The 22,829-nt window shown below is 45.7% G+C and overlaps 1 protein-coding gene across 1 annotated transcript; it reads left to right on the top strand.

Moving 5' to 3' along the window:
* Nucleotides 1–4,386: 4,386 nt before the first annotated feature.
* CHST7 (carbohydrate sulfotransferase 7) lies at nt 4,387–18,484 on the top strand. Its single transcript, XM_081858984.1, has 2 exons — nt 4,387–6,676; nt 17,533–18,484. The coding sequence occupies exons 1-2, from the start codon at nt 5,164–5,166 to the stop codon at nt 17,535–17,537; spliced, it is 1,518 nt and encodes a 505-aa protein (XP_081715110.1). The 5' UTR covers nt 4,387–5,163; the 3' UTR covers nt 17,538–18,484.
* Nucleotides 18,485–22,829: the final 4,345 nt, after the last annotated feature.

The following is a 22,829-nucleotide window of genomic DNA, read 5'->3' as shown; positions in this document are numbered from 1 at the left end:
CTTGGCTGTCTCCAGCCCTACTTCTTGCTGCCAGCTGCTGTACCACAGTTCACTTTTGTGGGATTTAAGCAGCTTAGCAGTGTGCAGAGATAGAATGGCAAAGTTTCTTGTGTAGAAAGTGCCTTTGTCATTTATGAGGAGGAAGAAAGCACAAAAAACTCTCTGTGTCCTCATTAGTAGCACTCAAGAAATGAGCAAAGTCAAGAAATGAGCAAAGAAACCCAAAGCAGACTTAAGAAGATAATGACCTTGTCGTTGTGGCAGAAGGTCTGCAAAACAAACCCCATGGAAGTAAGAATTGATACTTCACTTGTGGCAAGTGGAACATTTGAAGCTGCCCTCTTAGTATTAGTAACTGAAGCAAATTTAACATGCTTGTAATTGGTGTTTTCCAGGTTTTCCCTTTTTGAATGGCACTCCCATAGGCTACATTACAAGCTGCTTCTGAAATTCCTCATGCTTTCAGAAGAAGTTTGCTATGTAGCCTGAGCAGGTGTTGTTCAAGACAGACCAAGCCCCTTTGAGTTGTGCAGTTTGTTGGATCCTCATCCAGGGTGATGTGACTTACATTGCTTTGGCTCAAGGTGAAAATGTCTACTCTTGGTTTTGTGCTTAAGAGGCACAGCAAGTAAAAAGATGAGATTGCTGAAAACGTTAGATTTGGGGTAATTCAGCAATAAATAAATAAATAAATATGATTCACTTCCAGGTAAAACTTTGTTACCTTTGAGACAGATGCAGAATTATTTACTGGAACATTGCATTATTCATAATATATAGTGATGGGTTGTATTAAAGGCTAATCCTACTCAGAGTAAACCCAGTTAACCTAATGGACAAGATTCCCAGGCCTAACTCGGGTTAATTAATTTCAGTGCATCTACTCTGACTATGACTTTGTTGGATACAGTCCACTGTCAACAGAATTATTTTTGAAATGCATATTTTATGCATAGAGTTAATTAAATTAAAATTAAATTTCTCCTGAACCAACCGTGGAGATAAATGGATGTTTACTGGTAACTAAAACAATTTTGTCTAGACTTTTGCAGTGGTTATATATTCATTTATTTCTCAGAGGCCTGGGAATTTTAGCAGTTGCAGCCCTGCCACTCACAAGGACAAGATGTCCATAACATTTCATCTCCGCAAGTCAGGAGAAATTATTTCTAGGTCACCGCCGAGAAAGATCATAAGCACAATTTCATTTCAAAGCTCTGCTCCACAGTTTTGGTTTCCATGCATTATAATTTCAAAACCCACAGCTGGGCAATATTTCTTTATTAGGACCAGCCAAAACGTCACAAAAGAAGCGACCAGGCTTTTGAATTCACCAAACCCTTCATCAGACTGGATGGCGAACTAAACGGTGAAAGGAGAGGAAACTGTCTTGATACCAAGGCCACAAAGTCTGCTTTTAGTCAGAGTCTTGAGATAAGAGCAGAGGAGATGGCAGGCTTAATTGGATTAGACTGTCCTACAGGGATCTCACGCCCACAGAGACCTTCCCTTGTGCCTGCAAGGGTCTCTCCTCCCCTTCCCTCTGCTGAAATGGGGACTTGAAAGAAGCATTCTATCATAGCCAACAGAATCGGTTGCACTGTGTGTTTGGTTGTGGTATGTGTGGTTCCTATGGCAGTTTCTCTGGTTTAGAAACATGCCCCACAGACCCTAAAAGACTGGCACCACCCCCCCCGGCTATACTTGGTGCTACGCAGGTCTCAGGTTGCCGCTACATGGGACAAAGAAACCACTCACATTTAGTCACTCCCACTTCCTGCCTCTGGCCCTGCCCATTGCTGATGGACATGTGGTCCATGGAAGGTTACTGATGCAGGAATACCACCCTCAGGCTGAAAAACACCCCCACTCCTACAATATGGGTTCTAGATCTCAAAAATCAAAATACCGTACGAGATGCTCATATACGCCAGGCATAGGCAAAGTCAGCCCTCCAGATTGTTTGAGATTACAATTTCCACCATCCCTGACCACTGGTCCTGTTAGCTAGGGATGATGGGAGTTGTAGTCCCAAAACATCTGGAGGGCCAAGTTTGCCTTTGCCCTGCTGGCTATCACACAAGTATGATATTCCACATACAAAATACTTATTATTCAAAAAAATTCACAATGTATGGGAGAAACTCGCTGTACAAAAAGCCCAGAATTATTGTATGATGTTAACTGTGCATACTCTTTTCATTCATACCTCAGATAGTCCTATTGGCTGAAAAACAGTTCAAAGAACCTCCAGAGTTGTTGGGTTTCTTTAAAACTGGAATTTAAGATGCTATTAGGCATGTGTGGGCTTTTTGGTTGACCCCTTGGGATGAGGCAGATCCAAATGGGGCAAATCCAAGGGAATAAAATCTGTTCCTAGTTTAAAGAGAGACAGACTTCTACGTGTAAAACTGTTACATGCTGCTCGCACTGAGGGGTGCTTGCCAAAAACTCCCACGGATTTAAATGGGGCCAGGATTTCATCCCACACAACCTCAAAGCAACACAATAAACATATAAAACTGTTTTTCACACATAACAAAATAAAAACGTTCATATTTCTATCTCATTCCATGCTGGAGCTTTAGAAAGCAACCGTTTCCGGATAAATACGCGACTGTTGTGCTTATTAGTTATTACGTAACAAGATCTGACTTATGCTGACATATGGGAGAACCTGCATTCTCTTCTCCAAGGCATTTAAGAGATGTGTGTGCCCATTATTCCAACTAATTGGCACTGGCACATGGCCAGAGCCCTAAGAAGTCCTGGTAGATAAGTTATGCTGGGAACTGGGCAATATGAGTGTACATTCTTTTTTAGTTCTCCTGGACTTCTCAGCAGACTTAACACTACTCACTGACCATGGTATTCTTCTGGATTGTCTAGAGCAATGTTTCCCAAACTTGGGTCTCCAGTTGTTTTTGGACTACAGTTCCCATGATCCCTGACCAGGGGCATCCTACACATAGAGGCTAGTGGTGCGGGGCACCAAGTTCTGGAGGGCACCAGGGAAGAGGTGGAAGCTGGATGCAGCGCCTCCTGGCATCAGCTCGCCGCCCTCGCCCACCTCTGCCATGCCACGCCGAAGCAGCGCTGCACCCAGAGCTTCCGTCTGCCATGGCCACTGCGGCACGAAGCCGCCAGCTGAGCCGGGAGGCGCCGCGTCCAGCCTCTGCCTCTTCCCTGCCAGAGGAGCTGCCCTCCAGCCACTGCCCGCCTCCTCCAGCCCCGCCGGCAGCACCGTCCTCCCTAAAAAACTCTGGGAAACTGGCGGGGGGCGCTTTGCACCACAGCACTGGATATGCTTAAGACGGCCCTGTCCCTGACCACTCGTCCTGCTAGCTGGGGATGATGGGAGTTGTAGTCCCAAAACAGCTGGAGACCCAAGTTTGGGAAACATAGGTCTAGGCTTTGGGCTGCTAAGATCTAATGTTAGTTCTATCATAACTCCGAAACCCACCAGCTAAGACGGCTTGGGGCAAAAGACACACGCTAATTAATAATTCTGAGCCTAGATAAATTTGTTCTGAGTCTCATAACTGAACGGAGCTCAAAATTATTCTGTATAAAAAGGTCACTCTTGCTTACCCTGAGCTGTCCTCGTTTCAGCAGCTTATTTTAGGTCAGGGAAGCGTCATTTCGTTGCTGCTATTAATAATCTATTTCGAGCCATAAATTCTTGCTGATCTACTTCGGATCACCCTGCTAGCTACCTCCTGTCCACTCCTGGTTTAGACAGGTGCCATTGGAGGTACTGTTTTATGGTGGTTCCAGTCCTTCCTACAGGTCAGATTTCTGTAGGAGGTGTTGGAGAACTCCCGCATGATGCCTTTCACGTCTCTCAGCATTTTCCTGTTGTCAACTATGCTTCTCAACAGCCACGTGAAACTATTGTGGAGGCTGCCCAAAGATTTTGAGTTTTTTGTCATCACTATGCAGACATCATGGTGCATCTCCCAATCTCTCTCTCTCTCTCTGTCTTTCACACACACACACACACACACACACACTTCCATTTCAAACTAGGGACACTGGAGGTTTTGAACAGATTAGAGCAAGTAATAGGATAAATGTGACCAAACAAACTGAAACTTAATCCAGACAAGACAGAGGTACTCCTGGTCAGCAGAGCACTGCAAGGAAAACATCTCATTGGTGTTTTTGCTTTTTGGGATGTATATATGTGAGTGTAGATCGCAAGAGTAGCCTGCATTTTGGGACATTCCCTGGCACTGTGTCACGGCAAATTCCTACATTGCAAAACTTACCACCGCACGGCTGTCCATACAAGGTAGGAGGTCACCTTCAGAGAGTGTGAGGAGCCCAAAGTCACATCGCCAAACAGTGCTTTGAACCCGGGTCTCGTCAGCACATGCACACAACCACTGGCTCTTACCTGTTTATGATTTTATGGTATATTGTTTTTAAACAACGGATTCTGCATTGAGCATTCCTTATGGGGCGGAAGGGAGGCTGAATGAATGAATGAGCACAACATGGGAAGAGACTGTGGTGACCATTCTCTCCAGGCGCTGCTCTAGGCACTTCCCTCCTTTTTTTGTTTTGTTTTGAATGGGCATATGGAGCCATAAAGGGAAAACGTGCGTACAAAATGTCAAACTCGCTCCTGCTGCTTTCCACTGCAGAGGTACCGCGACGGCTGACAGATATTTTGCAAAAAAAAATGTAGACGGGAGCCTCAATGTTAAATCACGAGGACTAGTTAAGGGCTCCGCCATTGAGTCGTCGAGTCCTCAGGAAGTGTCCACACTCCCCCCGACCCTGCGCGCCGTTGTCTAGGATCAAGTTTGGAAGCGCGCAGGCTTCGCAGCCTGCAGGTTCTCGGGAGCGAAAGCGCACATGCGCTCAGGAGGAAGAGTGTTTGGGCACCGACCCGCTTCCAGACCGACCCCATCATCATCAGCGGCGGCGGCGGGATCGACTTGAAAGCAAGGCTGGCTGCCGCTTTCTCCTCACACTCGCCGGCGTGTGGGCGTGTTTCTGGGCCGCCTCCTCCTTCGCTTTCCTCCGCCTCTCCAAGTTTGTGGCTGTTTTTCAAACAGGCAGCAGCCTCCTCGCTCGAGTCCCGCCTCAGCAGCAAGCGGCGGCGGCGGCGGCAGCGCCCTGGGTTGTTCCCCTCAGGCGTGGCCGGAGAGCGCCATGAAGAGCCGGCGGCGCTGGAGGTGGCGCTGGGAGCACCGCGGCTTCGCGCTGGGCTTGGCGCTCTACACGCTGCTGCTCCTGCTGCTGGTGTCTTACATGCTGGACTACGGCGCCAGGAGAGGGCGCGCGGGAAAGGAGCAGCCGCCGCCGCCGCCGCCCCACCGCTGCCCCGGCCTCGAGGAGGCGCTCGGGGACTGGGCGTGGGAAGGGCAGCCGCCGCCGGGAGAAGCCGCCGCTCCGCCCGCGCCCAGGCACGAAGCGAAGAAGAACGCGTCGGAGGACTCGGACGAAGCCGGCCCGGGGAGCCGGGCGGGCGGGAAGCGCCACATCTACTTGCACGCCACCTGGCGCACGGGCTCCTCGTTCCTGGGCGAGCTCTTCAACCAGCACCCGGACGTCTTCTACCTGTACGAGCCCATGTGGCACATGTGGCAGGCGCTGTACCCGGGCGACGCGCTGAGCCTGCAGGGCGCGCTGCGAGACATGGTGCGCTCGCTCTTCCGATGCGACTTCTCGGTGCTGCGCCTTTACGCCGCGCCGCCGGGGCCCCGAGACCCGCTGGCGCCCTTCTTGCCCGGCGGCGGCGGCGGCGGCGGCGGCGTCAACCTCAGCACAGCCAGCATCTTCGGCTGGAAGACCAACAAGGTGATCTGCTCCGCGCCGCTGTGCCCCGCGGCGCCCCGGGCCCGCTCCGACGTGGGCCTGGTCGACGGCGCCGCTTGCGAGCGCAGCTGCCCTCCGCGGGCGCTGCGGGACTTGGAGGCCGAGTGCCGAAAGTACCCGGTGATGGTGATCAAGGACGTGCGGCTGCTGGAGCTGGGCGCGCTGCTGCCGCTGCTGCGCGACCCGGAGCTGGACCTGCGCGTGGTGCAGCTCTTCCGCGACCCGCGCGCCGTCCACAACTCGCGCCTCAAGGCCAAGCAGGCGCTGCTGCGGGAGAGCATCCAGGTCCTGCGGAGCCGCCACCGCGCCGCCGAGCCCCGGGGACTCCCCCGCCGCCCCCCTCTGCTGCCCCCCGGCGCCGCGGCGGCGGCGGCTCTGGCCGGGGTCCACCCTCGCCAGCAGCACCGCGCCGAGTTCTTCCTGGGCGGCGCCCTCGAGGTGATCTGCCAGGCCTGGCTGCGCGACCTGCTCTTCTCCCGCCGCGCGCCGGCCTGGCTGCGCGCGCGCTACACGCAGCTGCGCTACGAGGACCTGGTGCTGGAGCCGCGCGCCCAGCTGCGCCGGCTGCTGCGCTTCGCCGACCTGCCGTCGCCGCCCGCGCTCGAGGACTTCGTGCTCAACATGACGCGCGGCGCCGCCTACTCCTCCGAGCGCCCCTTCCTCATCTCCGCCCGCGACGCGCGCGAAGCCATCCACGCCTGGCGGGAGCGCCTCAGCCGCGAGCAGGTGCGCGAGGTGGAGGCGGCCTGCTGGGAGCCCATGCGCCTGCTCGCCTACCCGCTCAGCGGCCAGGAGGACGGCGACCGGCAGGAGGCCTCCAGGGGGCGCCCCAGCCCTCCTCATCTAGGTAGCCTCCGACCCACCTCCGGTCCCTTTGACCCTCCCCTGGGCATCATTCTCCCTAAGGGGGGAAGAGAGTGAGGCGGTTTGCTTATTGAGTTTGTGGTTCTCTAGCAGGCAGGCATTAAGGCCACAGGAGAATTGCCAGGGGGAAAGGATAGCTGCCCGTGTTGGGCCATGGGGCATGCGTGCCAACTCCCTGGGGCCCTGGGTGCCCAAGCACCCACAAAATACCCCATGAAGGGGCCGGGCACCCACAAATTTCAGTGCCAGGGCCATGCATGCTGCGTGTCACCCATGGTCGCTGGCGCTCCTGGCATGGGGAGAGGGGTGTGTTATCTAGGGGGGAACTGTGTGGTCCAGATTTTCATTGCTGATGTCTGGATTTGGTCCCATCCACTTAAGGAAGTGGGTTAATCCCACTCCGCAAAAAAAGTGAGGAACTGTGCCACTCCAAATGTTTGTCTAGGTGCAATAATATTTCCTTTCCTGTTAAAACTCTGTAACAGTAGTGTGCATCCAGTCCTCTTTACCTGCAGTAAAGTTCACTGAGTCCAGCCTTAAATGTCTAAAAGGATTGGCATTGGTAGACTCTTAAAATGGATGAAATGCACACCGCCACCCTTGATTTCTGCTTTTTGTGAGCTGCCTTGTTCTTTTTCCATTCGCACCAGAAGTTAAGTCCACTGAACGCAGTTCCACTTAGGCTGCAAGGAAATGATACTGGCTATAAGGCAAGTCATGTGACCTGAGAGCTAATTGGACAATGCTGTTCACCAGCCATTCATCACAGGTGGTCGCACCAGAAGCAGCCAATGTGATGTTGTCTGAAAAGGGATGTATACATTGGATTTGCTGCTCCGTAATATACTGGCTTTATTTCTTGTTTAAAGTATTTCCGTACCACCGTTCAATAAAACTGATCTGAGAGCACCATTAAAATGTCACAGCAACAAAAACACGCAACAAAACAGCTGGAAGATGAAACATGACCATCAGCAAAATCTAAAAACGTATAGAGTTTAAGAGCCTGAGAATGAAAAGGGTGGGGTTTTTTTTAACCTGAATCTTGAAAGAAAGCAGTCCTGGTACCAGGCAAGCCTCCCTGTTGAGATGTGTGCAAAACATCACCTCTCTTTTTTGGTTTGCAGCTGCTTTGCCATCAGCAAAGATGGAACAGAGAGGGAGAGGGAGCAGGAGAGAGAGAGAGATGAGCTAAAGGTATGGATAGGATGGTTCAGTTAACTGGGTCGCAAGCTTTTTAAGGTTTTAAAAGTCAGGCTTTGAAATGAGCTTGGAAGCAAACTAATGCAGCTCTTTTGATGGTGTGACACAAGAGTCACATACACTTGCCAGAATTATAATCTGTAGTAAACGAAGCTTCAAGTCTGTCTTTAAAAGCCAAACCAAATATAATTCATTTTACAGTAATCCAGGCAGAATTATATGCAAATCAGCATTCATTAGTGAGGGGGAAGCACTTTGCACCTGCACGAAGGTGGGGACTGTTTATTATTGTATATACGTGTCAGAACTAACCGGGCAATCCTAGCCATGCCTACTCAGAAGCAAGTTGAGTTTTCCCAGGTAAATGGTGTTGGGATTACATCCTTACCTCTCAGACATGCCGCCCCAAGCCCAATCCTTGTGCACGTTCACTTAGAAGTAAATGCTCATCATTAGGATTGCAGACTGAGCACTGTAAATGAGAGGATTGGGAGGAGCACAATATGCTCCTCAGTCTAATAGTTAAGGCAGAGGTTTGAGAAGAAAGATCAAAGGTTGTTTTAAGAGAAAAGGGCTTGTGTCCATAGCTCCATAACTGATTAGTGCAGTGTCTGAAACTAGTTCATGCTGTGCAGGGAAGTAAGTCCCCCGGGTTTCAGTGTGACTCATAAGTGTCCGTGCATCATATTGCAGGCTGAATTCACTTGGGGAGGGGGGGAATGCAGATCACACTTTGAAGTTTTGAGAACAATACAGCAAAAAGCAAACTAACGCGTATCTGTTTCCAAAAAGTTGAAAACCATACTGCTGGATTGGTTGGTGCAACTGAGTAGGAGAGAAACAGTGTAAAGAAAAAGTCTATAAAAGGCAGATACACTGATCCTATTGAAATGAGCAGTAAAGCTCACACTGAACTGATTGTTCCTTTTGGAAACAAATTTATGCTGCTGGTGACATTTGTAATGTGAAACTGGTGTTTTCACCTGTGACACTTTTTCTACCCATTGGTGTAGGTGGTAATAGCATAAGACAGTATAAAACTGTGTAGGTTATGAAACAGTCAGATAAGGGACAGGGAAACTTTTGCTTGTGTAGACCCTCAGTTAACATTTGGTTACATTGAGGTTTGGAAGGAACTTGGCAGTTAATAAAACATCTGTGGGATTTATGTTTTTGGTTATTGTTTTTAAAAAAACCTAGTTTCTTTGGAAAAGTAAAGATTGTAGGAGTTTCGTTTGTTTCATAGAGTCTTACCTAGTATGAATTTGTCAGAGAGAGCATATATTTTAATGTATAATTAAGTAAACTACTTAGAGATGTTGGTGATTGGGTGGTATATAAGCCCCATTAAATAAATAAATATAAGTAAGTAACATCATATTGAATGAATTGTAAAGACTACTGGGAAACAGAGTATCAGTGAAGCTGGTGGCCATGATTCATTTCCTTCAGAATAGGCTTGTTTTCAGGGGATCCATGGACCCTCAAGGGGAAAGAGCTAACTTTCCCAGCTTCCTGACTGATGCAGAGATTTGCATCCTATTGCTACAACAACATCCTCTCAGATTTTAAATGCTGGCTGGCATGCAAACAAATCCAAATGCTTCCTAACAGTTTCAAATTAACCTTGGCAAGCTTGGTGAGAAAGCTTTTCCATTTGTGTAACTATTGCAGGCTAAAATTTGAATTGATGCAGTTTTTCTGGGTGAAACCCTAGGGTTTTTTGGGGGGACATTCTAATAAACCTGCAGAGGGTATTTAAGGTTACAAACCCGTTTTATATAGCTGCTACTTTGTTACAGAAATGAGACCAGGAACCTCAAATAAGGGATTACCCCGGATCAAGAATCAGCCAATGCATTAAAATTGCTGGGAAGAAAAATAGCTGAGAAATCACTATTGCCACCATCGTAGAAGGAAGCTTTGGAACCTGTCTGTAGTTTTTTATTATTATGGTATTGCATGCTACACTACAGAGAACATCAGTAGATCTAGTTATGACTTTTGACGATCCAATTCTGTGCATGCTTATTTAGAAATCTGCAGTTACATGCACACATAGAAGTGAGCCACGTTAAACTCAGTGGCACTTGGTGATTAAACATGCATAGGGTCAGCTCACCCATCTCTTGATCTCTGTGGAGTTTGTCTCCGAGCTGGTGTACTGAGGCAGGATTGCAGTTAAGGGCTGCAGATTTCACAGCGCAATCCTCGATCAACATCTACTCGGAAGAAAGACCTCATCAAATTGAGTATCACGGATTCCCAGTAAGGTGTGTGTATAGGACTGCAACATTAGTCAAGTTAGGCTAAAATCATAAACACAGCTGAAGAGCATCTCATATGATGAACTAAAAATCCTATAATTCATTGACAGCCATAGATAGATAGATAGATAGATAGATAGATAGATAGATAGATAGATAGATATAGCCATCCTCGTCACAAATGCAGGCATTGTGGGTGAGGAATCTCTGTTGCCCCAGATGATGTTGGGATGACAGCTCCCGCAATAAAACCTGAACATGGCCCTTGCTGGCTGGATCTGAATCTGATGGGGCTTTGAATGAATAAATTAAAGTCCAACAGCATCTGGCATGCCTGGTACAGGAGTCTTAACAACAGCTGGAGGTCCCCCCCTGGCCCTCACTTTGACAGATAGTAGAAGCATTAAGAAGGATAGAAACATCCGTATTATTTTTCACTTTGGTATGATTTGAGAAAAACAGGGCAGTAGCTTTCCATCTTATAAATGGTTATAACATATTTGAAGCTGCTTCTGTTCTCCCTCATACAAAGCTCATCTAGCTACTACCAGAGTGAGAGGAGGAGGAGGAGGAAAATTTTGCCCTTCAGGCAACATCTGCTTGAACACTTGCATATAGATGATCAGTAGCATTCTGGCTTCCTTCCTTCCTTTACTTTAATCTGATCCTGCTACAGAGCCACGCTTTCTGAAAACACTGGTGTGTAACTTAAGTTCCTCCAAAGAAGGCATCTGTGTTTGCCGTGGTATGGCAGCGAGAAGACATTTATTTATTCCATTGCAGTGGTGGCCAGACAAGTTGTTTATATCACCCGTAGCCATTTAATGTAATGCAAAAGGCTATGCTTGAAAGATGGGAATTGCCATTCATAGTGGGAAACTTCCCTTTCCTTTCTCGTGTAGTATAATTATATTTTGGACCTCAGTCTTTCAATGTGTTTCCTGCAACGCAAGCATATAATATATCTCAAACAATTGGGTATTAGTGATAGCCACCTTTTTTTCCCAGAAGGAAGATTTCTACAAAATAATAATGAGAAGCTGGTGTATAAAGTGGCAATTATGCAAAGCACATTAAGGAGGGGTTTTTTGGTGGGGAGAGGGAGAGAAGCAATTACTGAAGAGGGATTATGGCAAGTAGCTGAAAGGGCCCTATTTACATGCTTGAAACAATAAATGCACTGTAAATCATTCAAGTGATAATTTTGGGGCTCTGAGAAAAGAGAAAGCTTTGCAGGGTTGTCACAATACAGCTATGTCCAAGCCAACAATGTTCCTGCCTTGGAATTTGCTAGGCTTCTTTTTTTAATTGGAAAACAAAACACCCATAAACATAGCATGTTTCACATGCGGTCTCTACATTGGCATTAAAAAATCCCCAAGAAACTCAATTTCTTCATTTGCTAACAACAAATGAATGGTCCCAGTTTTTCCACATAAAGGCATTTTGCCATCAAGATTTTTTTGTTTATTTGCAGTATGCATTGTTTGGAGAGCAAACTCCTTTTGTTTTGTTTTTGGGAAGTGCCCAGAATAGTGGTGGTGTGGTGCCAAGAGACTATTGGGAGATGGCCTACTGTGATGTGAGGGGCTAAGAATACATTTGCAGCTAGAACTTCTAATGACCTCAGAGCTTAAGCAAAAGCAGTCCCTTTGCAAGAGTGGGAAGTGCGGAGTTTTAAGAACAGCTGCAGGAAAAAACCATAAAATCCCAGGGGCGTGACCCACAAAGCATGTATTTAAGGGTTGAGAGACAAAGGAGATTGCGCCATATAAATTGGGATTCAGGACACAAGCATCAACACCCCTGAGTCTTGAAACTATAGATTAGTGCCAAGAATAGGGCATATTTAGCTGCTTAGGCAGAAATTTGGCTCAACATGTTTCCATTGCCTCAAATGTCTTGAAATAATCACCAGGAAAAGCTTTCTGAAAGCAAGAGAAATAAAATATTACTCCTCTTAAGGCAGACCCGTACAGAGAGATGGAGCAGCAGCAGCTGTCAGCAGAATGTGCTGCTTCCTACATTTTTGCTTCAGGTAATTGCTGTGATAACAATAATGATGAAATATCTTAAACACAGGTGAGGCAGCTGCATGAAAAGAATCTCAAAAGCATATTAGCACATCCGCCTCTCATACGTGGATGTAGTCCTACCAATATTACTCTTGTGCAAATGGTAATGTCAGGATGAGAGTGATTGAAGAGAGGTAAAATCTAGAAACAGATCCGTTCCTGTTCCTGTTCAACTTCAGATGATGTTACTGCATCCTGGACAGGGCTCACATACATACCTTAGATCCGTAGGGCTGTCCTGAAAACATCCTAACTGTTTGAATGTGCCTTTTGGTTTCCAGGGTTGAGCATAATGTAGCTGTTCAGTCTTGCCGGCCTTATTACTTATTAAATTCTGAGAAGTGACTGGTGCATTTCATAACAGTAAACAAAACAGGATGCTGTAATTTGGCACTGCATTACTAAAAGGATAATGCTTGCCCCAGTCTGTATATGAAAGCAAAGTTCTGTGCATGTTCTTCATATAGATGTATGTCTGGATCTGCATGCTCCCCCTAACAACGTCACAGTATTGAACTGATTGGATGCACTTTTTGATGTGCCCAAGCGTGCAGTTATGCAGAGAAAGTGACCTATTGCTAGTCATTATTCTGAAAGAGTCATATACGCATAAAGAGGGGGGTTAATAATGGTAATAGGTCTTTCCCATTAGTTGATTCCTTAATGTCCATTAATATTCTTTCCATTAAGTCCTTTAGTCACTGTAATCTAGTGCCATGTTTTCATTCTCCACTCCTTAAAGTAATGAGTGTTCTTAACATTTTCAATACTGCTCATGCTTTTGACTTGGCGATGTAATATTTCCCATATATCACCTTAAGCCATTTGGCTGCTGCCCATGGGCTACTTCACTTGATGATAGTTATCAATAACCTTAAAAAAAGAGAATATTACGTAGGCTCATGCTTAAACCTCTGCTAATGAAATAAATGAGACTTGAAAGTGCTTTAAGGTTTGCAGGATGGTCCCTGTTAGTCAGATAAACTCTTCTCCCTGCTACTCCACTGCAGTAGCTGTCAGTGCTGCCGAACTTAAGAATGATGACAGATTAGTCCAACTAGGCTATTTCCTCTTCAGGCATTAATGCGGGTCAGCCTGTGCCCCTTGACACTCATGCAAATCCTTTGCCTTTAAAGGGTTTAACTAGGTGTAACTGAGCTGGATGGAGGAGGAGGAGGAGGAAATCCCTTATCCAAGACAAACATACACATAGAGGGAAAAATAATTAAACTGCTGGTGGCTTGCATCTAATAAGAGCAAAATCTTAACCACCTTGCACACAAATTTACTAATGTTAAACAGTGTAAGTAAAGAGTAAAGTAAAGAGGCAAAGAGCATTCCTAGAGCTTCCCTTTTACTTAGCAGCTCAGCGGAGAAAGACTTAAGAGAGCAGAGTTGGGTTGGGTGGTCAGACTAGGACCTGGGAGATCAGGGTTCAAATCTCCGCTCAGCCAGTCATTGCCTCTCAGGATTGTGCGGAAAGGAGGGGGTGGGAATACCCATCTTGAACTCTGAGGGGGGAAAGGTGGAGTCTAAATAACTAAGAGTCTGCTTGTTCACAGTGCAACAGTCAGGAAGCATGGCAGGCTCTCTATCTCTGCTTTCAATTTTTAATTGTCCCACTTTAGAATTTGCTAGGCAGATGTGTTCATTAGGGGTTCTGCATTGGCTTTGTGGAAAGGAAAGCTAATGGGAAGAAAGTGCTTTCCTTATTGCAAACCATTGAAGTGGATTAATGCCCTCCAGCCCCGCAACACAAATTTTCAGCCACCCTTGATTATTGTGGAATTAGCTTAAGCACAGAGTGCAAAATGCCTTACAGCACAATCCTAACTATGCCTACTCAGGAATTCCTTGCTGGCAGGTAGGTGGAATTAGGATTGTAAAACTTAAAACTGCAACCCTGTACTCATTTACCTGAAAGTAAGCCCCACCTGACTTAAATGTAGGCTTTTATGATTGTGCGGTTAGGCTCTCATATCACCCAACATATGATGAACAAAATAAAATGAATAAATCAGATTTACTTAAATGCATGGTGGTTTAAATTCTGGTTTTTCATACAATCAGCTTCTGGATAAAGACTGAGAATGGGTGATAGTGAAAGGGTGTGTGTGTGTTTAAGGAGGTGGGAATCAGTGCCACAGGAGCAAAAAACTGTAAAACTATATCCACCTTGATATCCAAGAAGAAAAAAACCAAAACTTAAAATCCTTACTTATATTGCCAGAGTGCTCAAACATTATTGTTTACATTTCCTCCTATCATATAATTGTGTGTGTGCTTTGGATAGTTCCTCGGCTGGTTTGGTGTGTCTGAAAGAAATTTCAAGCTGTGTCTTGTGCCCCTGGTTTCACAACAGGTCAGCCTGATTAACCTCATACTGTTGAGAGTGTCTAGCAAGGTATTTAGCGCCAGGAAACCACTGAAGTGTTAAGCTCTGACGGTGACCTATATTCACCCAGTCCCCCAGCAAGACTGAGCGAGGCTGAGCATACATTTCATCTGTTTCCTAGCTGAAAATAAATTGTCCAATCCTTTGGCTTCTGTGCACTGAATAAAAATACAGAATTTACATGTATGAGCAGAGGGCTATCTTCCGCCAATAAGAATTTCATACCAAGCAGATATCTAAGCTGGTTAATTTCCACGGGGTGTGTGCGCAAATATAGGCTTTATCATCCCTCTTCAGCAAGAGCACAGAGGCTGCATTTGTCCCACAGCGCTTGGCTTTTAAATTTATTTACACCCTCTCTTTAAGATCACGGGTTACACATCACCAAACCTAGAGGACGAAATATGATACAGCTTTGCACGAATTTGCATATGCTGATATATATATATAGGCAGAAATGCAAATTTGGAAATCATTTCCATAATGCAAACAGGAATTCAGTGCGTTTCACTGCAGTGGGGAAGACTGTGACGAGACGACACGTGTTCCTGCTCAGTCTGATGTCAAGATGCTAACCATTGATGGGCAGTCCCAAAGGTCCTGGCTGCTGCTGATGTTGTATCTTTAAAACTAGACAGGCTGTGAGGCTCTGACCTCCAATGGAAAGGAATGGCCAGGGAGGCTGCTGGCCATTGCCCTCTAGCATCGACTGCCTGAGATAGAGCAAAAGGGTCATACCTCAGTTCCAGAACGTCTACCTGGCATGCAGAAGGATCCAGGTTCAATGCCTGGTATTTTCAGGTAGGGCTGGGAGACATTCCCAGCCTGAAGCCCAGGACAGCTGCTGACAGTCAGTGCAGGCAATGCTAGGTGGTCTGATTCAGTATAAAGCAGCTTCCTCTCTTTCTCACACTGCCTAAGGGTAGGGCTGGCCCAGCAGCTCAAGAAGAAAAGTTATGGAAACGGTTCTTTCCCTTCTCCTTTTCGTCTCTGCATTCTTGCTGATTCTGCTGCTTTGGGAGAACTTAGATAAACTCACTCCTTACTGGAAGCTGCCAGAGCTAGCTGCACAGTGTGCAAAATTAATGTGGAAAAGTAGCCAAATGGACTGCCATAACATGAATTTTTAAAAGCTTTCTCTCTTTAATATAGTATATGACCTGGGGGGAAAGAAAACAAGGAGGGTTTACCTGTAACAACACATTTAAAGAAGTCTATTGTGCCTCACTAACCATAAACAAGAATCAGCTGTGTTTTGTCCAATATGGTTTCCATTTGAAATAACCTTACCAAACTAAGACGTTCCCTTCTTCCATATGGATCAAACATCTTTGATAAAAATAAATATTTAAGTCTTTGGGGTTTGCTCAGCTTAATTCAATCTTCCTCAGTTCTTATTTTCGCAGTATCATCTTTCATGAAACGTAAGTCTAAGAAAAGTGTTACATTATCTGAACTAGCCTTGATGCTGGTTTATCAGATAAAAAAGATAAGTTTGTTCAGGCTCTGTTTAACTCGGTGGTTGTGGTGGGAAATAAGTGAGCATGAGGTCATGAAAATATGTATGATTTCAGACAGGCAAACAGCTTGGTACCCAGGGCCCTTTAATATTGCTCAGAGAATGCAAACAACTTTATTCTAAAAAGTTTATGAGAATAGAAAAGATAATAGCTGGCAAAACCTAGGGTGGGGAAAAAAATCATTATTGGAAATAATAGTTTCTCTTGCTGAGCATTACTGTTTGATAAGTTATACAGTGGTACCTCGGGTTACAGACGCTTCAGGTTACAGACTCCGCTAACCCAGAAATAGTACCTCAGGTTAAGAACTTTGCTTCAGGATGGGAACAGAAATTGTGCGGTGGCAGTGGGAGGCCCCATTAGCTAAAGTGGTACCTCAGGTTAAGAACAGCTTCAGGTTAAGAACGGACCTCGAGAATGAATTACCGGTAAGTTCTTAACCCGAGGTACCACTGTATTGATGATCTGATCATAGCTGTCTGCTTTGGGGAGTGATTTCACCTAAACCCAGTCTTGTACTAAAGCAGCAGTAGGGAGCTTTGAGTCTGCCCACCAGGCCTCTTAATCTCACCCCATCACTCTTCCTAAGCTACTCCGCTTCCTGTTTCCTAACGATCTCTTCCGCCATGCCTTCAAACTACTACCACTGCATTTCTTCTCTGTGCACCGAGAAATAACCTCCCGATGCCTCCCACCCCACAGTGAGGACACAAATGGAGTTGGGAGATATAGGGAGAGATTTTTCCCCCTTGTATGGCCAGCTTCTGCCTTTTCTCAGGCGCAGAGCAAGGGGGATGCCAAGGTGTGTGGGTGTTTGGCCCCATCCGCCACTGGTATGCAACCCATGAACAACCCCACCGTCACACAAGGGAATTGTGAGGGGTGGAGGCAAGGTTTTCCGCCCCTCTTCTGGAGACAATATCTGACAAGCAATAGCACCTCATAAGTGATTCTTAGCTAACTGCAACTGTATAAGGACTGACAAGTAGATTAAGTCTTTGCTAGTGTACAGCGTACACACATTGAAATTAATTACCATGACCAACTTAGGTCCATTAATTTCACTGGTTCTGCTCTAAGTAGAACTTACTAAATTGTAGTAACTCTGCCTGTATTGTTGTCTGCTGCTATATTGTTGCCTTAAACCAATAAAAAAACAACAAAAATAGTTTTGCTGATGTTATTTAGCCCTGGTAGGCATTAGTTAAAGATGGAAAACCCATTTGCCTGTTGGGATATAATACAGGTTAGGCTCGGGAGAATGTAAGGAATTGAGTAGGTATGTGCTTGCACCGGTTTATTTAACATTTATGCACTTTGTTGCTGAAGTTATCTTCTAACGCAAGTATTGGGGTTGTTGTTTTTTCTCAACTCCTCAGGCTAACTGGCCAGCGGTTGCCCCGTGACAGAGGACATGGAAGAGCAGCTGTGTATTCCACGGACACTGGAAACTTCAGTGAAATGCAGCTTCTACTGTAGGTTCTGCCTGGCAGAATGAATACTGGCTAGCTTTAACGAAATGGACGTTATTGTGATGAGGACCTCCATACGGAAGGTTACATGGTGCAATATGAATAACTGTAGCCCTCCATTCGTGGAGTGCCTCAACTTCTTTCTTTCGTCTGCCCGTGTGTTGCCGATCGTAAGTGCTACTGTTTCCTCCAAGAGACCTTTTTTATTTTATTTTTTAACTGTCAGTACTTGGACTACTGTTTACCACGTGAAGTTAAAATACAAACGAGTGGTGTTTTGCTTAGGGTCTCTGGTACTGTTTTTAGAATCCTAAGTGTCCTGATCATTTTATAGAGGGAAAACTTTAGCTCAGCGGGTTGGATTCAGGTTTATTCATGATTAGAGCAAACCTCTGAAATCAGTGTAACAAGTTTGTCAGGGGTGACCAACTTAGACCTTTCATTAGATCTACTTCAAGCATGATGAGTAAGCCTAAATCCAATCAAGTATATAGACCAACTTGGGTCTTCAGTTGTTGTTGGACTACAGCTCCCATCATCCCTAGCTCGCAGGATCAGTGGTCAGGGATGATGGGAATTGTAGCCCAACAACAACTGAAGACCCACGTTTGGGAAATCCTGTTCTAGACTGAGGTTGACACTCAAGAGTCCTGCCTAGAGAAGGTATATGGTAGACTGTTGAAATAAGGTAGTAGCTTTCGACCTATTCAGATGTGGAGGCCAATGTATCTACCACTCATTTTTTCTGACTCGCATGCTCTTTTTATTTGACTGTCTCATTTTGTTAAAAAGGTTTAACATAAAAAATGGGGCTGGTCACCCAGGAAGTGAAGATTGCCAGTGATCTGAAGAAACTACACACACATGCATTGTTTCATGCAGGCTATATATAAGATACAGGAACTTAATTTATTTTGAGAACAAAATACTAGGCTGTGATCGAACTGCCAAAACACACAATATTCCCCGACATGCTTATTTTTAACTTTAAGAAACATTAGAGGAACTTTGGGTGGTAGGAACTGAAACATTGTGGTGATTGTTACTAGGCCGCGTGCCTATGATAGAATGCTATTACTACAAGTAATTGGAGATGAGAGATGTAGGTTGTGTTTGAACTGACCCATAAGTGAACTTTATAAATAGACTTACAATTTAGAGGGCCAACATTCTAATCCAATATTGAGAGACCTTTTTGTTTGAAGCATATATTTAGTGCTTGATTTGTGCAAACACAGGTATGCTGCTCAGAATATTAAGTACAGCTTTCTTCAGAAGATTAGTCTGCAGTATACTAACTTTGCCTCTGTGCCTGTTCCGTTCTCGCCAAGGACCTTGGTTTGGGGTTGTAAGGTGCAAAAAGTAGTTTTTAATATGGAGGCGTAGAAGGGGGCATCTTTTCTCACTTTTCTCAGCTTCATTCTAGAAGTGTTTTGAGCCAACTTGTACAAAACAGAGTCAGGACCAGGCCGCAGTAGATGTATGGCATCCACAACCTTATGACTAGCCTTTTCACTTTATTCACAACACTGTTTAAAAAGAGTGGTAACTACCAACCTTTTAACAGAGCAATATATACCTCTGTTATGGGAGAAGAATAGAATTGTAGAGCTGGAAGAGACCACAAGGGTCCTGCTGCAATGCAGGAATCTTGCACAATGTGGAGGCAAAATGAATTAGGATTTGGACTGGATAAAGGATAGCTTTAGCTGTGAGTCCTGCATATTTACACTTGCAGCTGTTCTTTATGGAAAGCACCACTTTGTTCAACAGAGCTTACTTCAAAGTAAGTGTGTTTACGAGTGCACCCATAGACTTGTACCATGTAAGGGTGCAACAGATATTAAGCAAACCCGTATTTCAAACCCATACAAGGGGAATCTTAATCTATTTGACAGATCGGCTCAAGTGGTGCTTATTCTCCAACTGGGAGCGCCTCATTTATAGCACATGCCACATATTACAACAACATAGTTTAGTTCCGTCTTACATTATAATGAGTTTTGAATGTGCTTTCAGTGCACATTAGCTTCTGACTTAAAACCAATGCGGGATAGTTCATGTGGCCCTCACCAGTAAAGCCTTATCTGAATAGGAGTAAAACATATAAAGACAGATAAACATTCGTTTAAGAACATGGCATTTAATTCTCTCTGCTAGAGTTAGGAGGACAGTGAAGGAAGGAAGGAAACTTGGGAGGCAATGAAGAACCTAAGGCTACAACACCATGTGGAGTTTCCCTTCCACTCAGCTGTAACTGTGGCCGTGTAGTGTTGCATCAGCCTTAGGACCATGGGAAGCCAAGTTTGAGGAAGGGTCATGGCCAAGTTGGAAGTGCATCTGCTTTGCACGCAGAAAGTCCCATATTCAGTCCAAGACAGACAAACCCTGGAAAGCAGCTGCCACTCAGTGTAGACAATACTGAACTAGATGGGGCAGAGGGCAGACTCCATATAAGACAAAATCCCTGTTCATCAGTACAACTTGCTGGGTAACCTACCTCACAGAGTTGTTGGGAGGGGTGGAAATTGGATGGGGAGAACCCAGAGCTGCCTGGCACTAAGGGAGGGAAACAGTGCAAATACTTTGTGATTTTCTGCTAGCGTATGTAACATTGCAGGGACGTGGGTGGCGCTGTGGGTTAAACCACAGAGCCTAGGACTTGCCGATCAGAAGGTCGGCGGTTTGACTCCCCGCGATGGGGTGAGCTCCCATTGCTCAGTGCCTGCTCCTGCCAACTTAGCAGTTCGAAAGCATGTCAAAGTGCAAGTAGATCAATAGGTACCGCTCCAGCAGGAAGGTAAACGGCATTTCCGTGCACTGGTTCTGGTTCGCCAGAAGTGGCTTAGTCATGCTGGCCACATGACCCGGAAGCTGTACGCCGGCTCCCTCTGCCAATAAAGCAAGATGAGCGCTGCAACCCCAGAGTCGGTCACGACTGGACCTAATGGTCAGGGGTCCCTTTACCTTTTTATGTAACATTGCATGCATTTCTTCACCCTCCTATGCTACATCAGTAGCTACCAGAGGGTGGGGAGGGGAACTAACACCGCACGCCACAACATATGCATTTCCATTAATACACGGTACAGGGCATCGGAAGCGGAACTTGATGCAAGGTTGTTATTTGGGGCAGTAGCTGCACTTTGATTAGAGCGTCCAATTTGGCCCTTATAGGCAGTGCTGCTAAATAAGCCAGTAGCAACACAATAACTTTTCCAAGGCGCTTATGGCTTCTAAAAATGCAAACGAACCTCTCACTGCACTATCTCACCGATGAACAAATTGCATGGGAACTCTTCTTTCACGTTCAAATATACGAAAAAAGGGTTTGTATATAGGGCTTTCTACACAGAGCACATTACGGGCAAGGCTTGGCTGGATGGGGAGAAATCGAGTTTGCGGGAAACCATTCAAATCTGAAAAAAGCAGGCCAAGTGTTGTTGTTGTCCCCCCTCCCCCTTGAACACCTGATAGATGATTAAAAAGACACTTTGCAAAAGTCAAACTGCACATTAACAGAGCAGCTTTGTGACTACAGCCAATCAGAAGCCACAAAGCCCCATCAGACATTCAGGTTCCACAAGAACGTTTGCAAACCGGAATAATCACTTCTGGGTTTGCGGCGCTTGGGAGCCAAAACATCCGAGTTCCAGTGCGTTCGGGATCCGAGGTACGACTGTATTTACATGCAATGCAGTAAGTAAACTAGCTTTGGAACTGGCTTACTTGTTTTCTCCCCACTGCAACCAATTAGAAAGACAATCATAAAAAAATAAGCCAAAGAAAAACCAAAAAAGGAAAGAAAAACACAGACCACCACCATCTTCTGCCTTGCCAGGACAAGCATGATAGGACTCTGAATTTGATGGTTCCTCTGCCTTTTCATTCTTCCACCCTCAACCCCTTTGGATTGCTCTGCCCATATTTCTGTAGGTAAATAGCACAGTGTAGTTTAAAGGGTCCATTTTTGTGAATTCTTGAACCACTTGATCTCTGGATTACCTTAAAAGAGGAACCGCGCGTTTCAGACTTGCACTATCACATGCAGGGAAACTCAACTTGTATTAAGACCCTTGTCTTGTTTGAAAGCAATGTTATGTGGCACAAAATGTACACTGAAATAGAATAAGCATGAATAAAGGGCTTGTACAGGGCTCTCGCCGTCAAATACGACACTTCTTGCCGCCAGCCTTGTAAGACATGACTGCTTTCTGTCTGTGGAGGCGTTTTGCTGCTATAGTCATAAAAATGTTTACAAGAGATAATTGGTTCAATTCCTGGCTTTCGGTGAACGTGCATCTTAGCATAAAGAACACAAGAGTGTATACGGGGGAGAGAGAGGAGCAAAACTACTTTAAAACTCATAGAATCAGAGTTGGAAGGGACCCCCCCCCCCGAAGGTCATTTAGTCCAAACCCTTGCAATACAGGAATCTCAGCTAAAGTATCCACAACAGATGGCCATCCAACCTCTGCTTAAAAACCTCCAAGGAAGGAGAGTCCTCCTCCCCGCAAGGGAGACAGTTCCACTGTCTATCAGTTCTTACTGTCAGAAAGTTTTTACTGATGTTTAGTCGGAATCTCCTTTCTTGTAACTTGAAGCCAGTTACCCTCCAGAGCAGGAGAAAACAAGCTGGTTCCCTCCTTCCATGTGACAGCCCTTGAGATATTTGAAGATGGCTATCATAATCTCATCTCAGTCTCCTCTTTTCCAGGCTGAACATAACGCAGCTTCTTCAATCTTTCCTCATAAGGCCTGGTTTCCAGACCCTTGATCATTTTGGTCGCCCTCCTCTGCACACATTCTAGCTTGTCAACATCCTTCTTAAATTGTGGCTGCTAACTTTCTTGTAAGCACATGCCAAACCTAAAGTACATGAGATAGTGGATTTTAAGGCTCGCTACAGCACATAGGGACACGGGTGGCACTGTGGGTTGAACCACAGAGCCTAGGGCTTGCCGATCAGAAGGTTGGCGGTTCGAATCCCCGCGACGGGGTAGGCTCCCATTGCTTGGTCCCAGCTCCTGCCCATCTAACAGTTTGAAAGCACGAAGTGCAAGTGGATAAATAGGTACAGTGGTACCTCTGGTTACATACTTAATTCGTTCCGGAGGTCCGTTCTTAACCTGTTTAACAGTTTCGGGTTAAGAGCGGACCTCCAGAACAGATTAAGTTCTTAACCCGAGGTACCACTGTACAAC

Source organism: Podarcis erhardii (assembly GCF_964252035.2).
Source record: "Podarcis erhardii genome assembly, chromosome: 4".
Lineage (NCBI taxonomy): Eukaryota > Metazoa > Chordata > Lepidosauria > Squamata > Lacertidae > Podarcis > Podarcis erhardii.
Note: the sequence above shows the minus strand (reverse complement) of the source record. Positions and strands in the feature narration are given on the sequence as shown.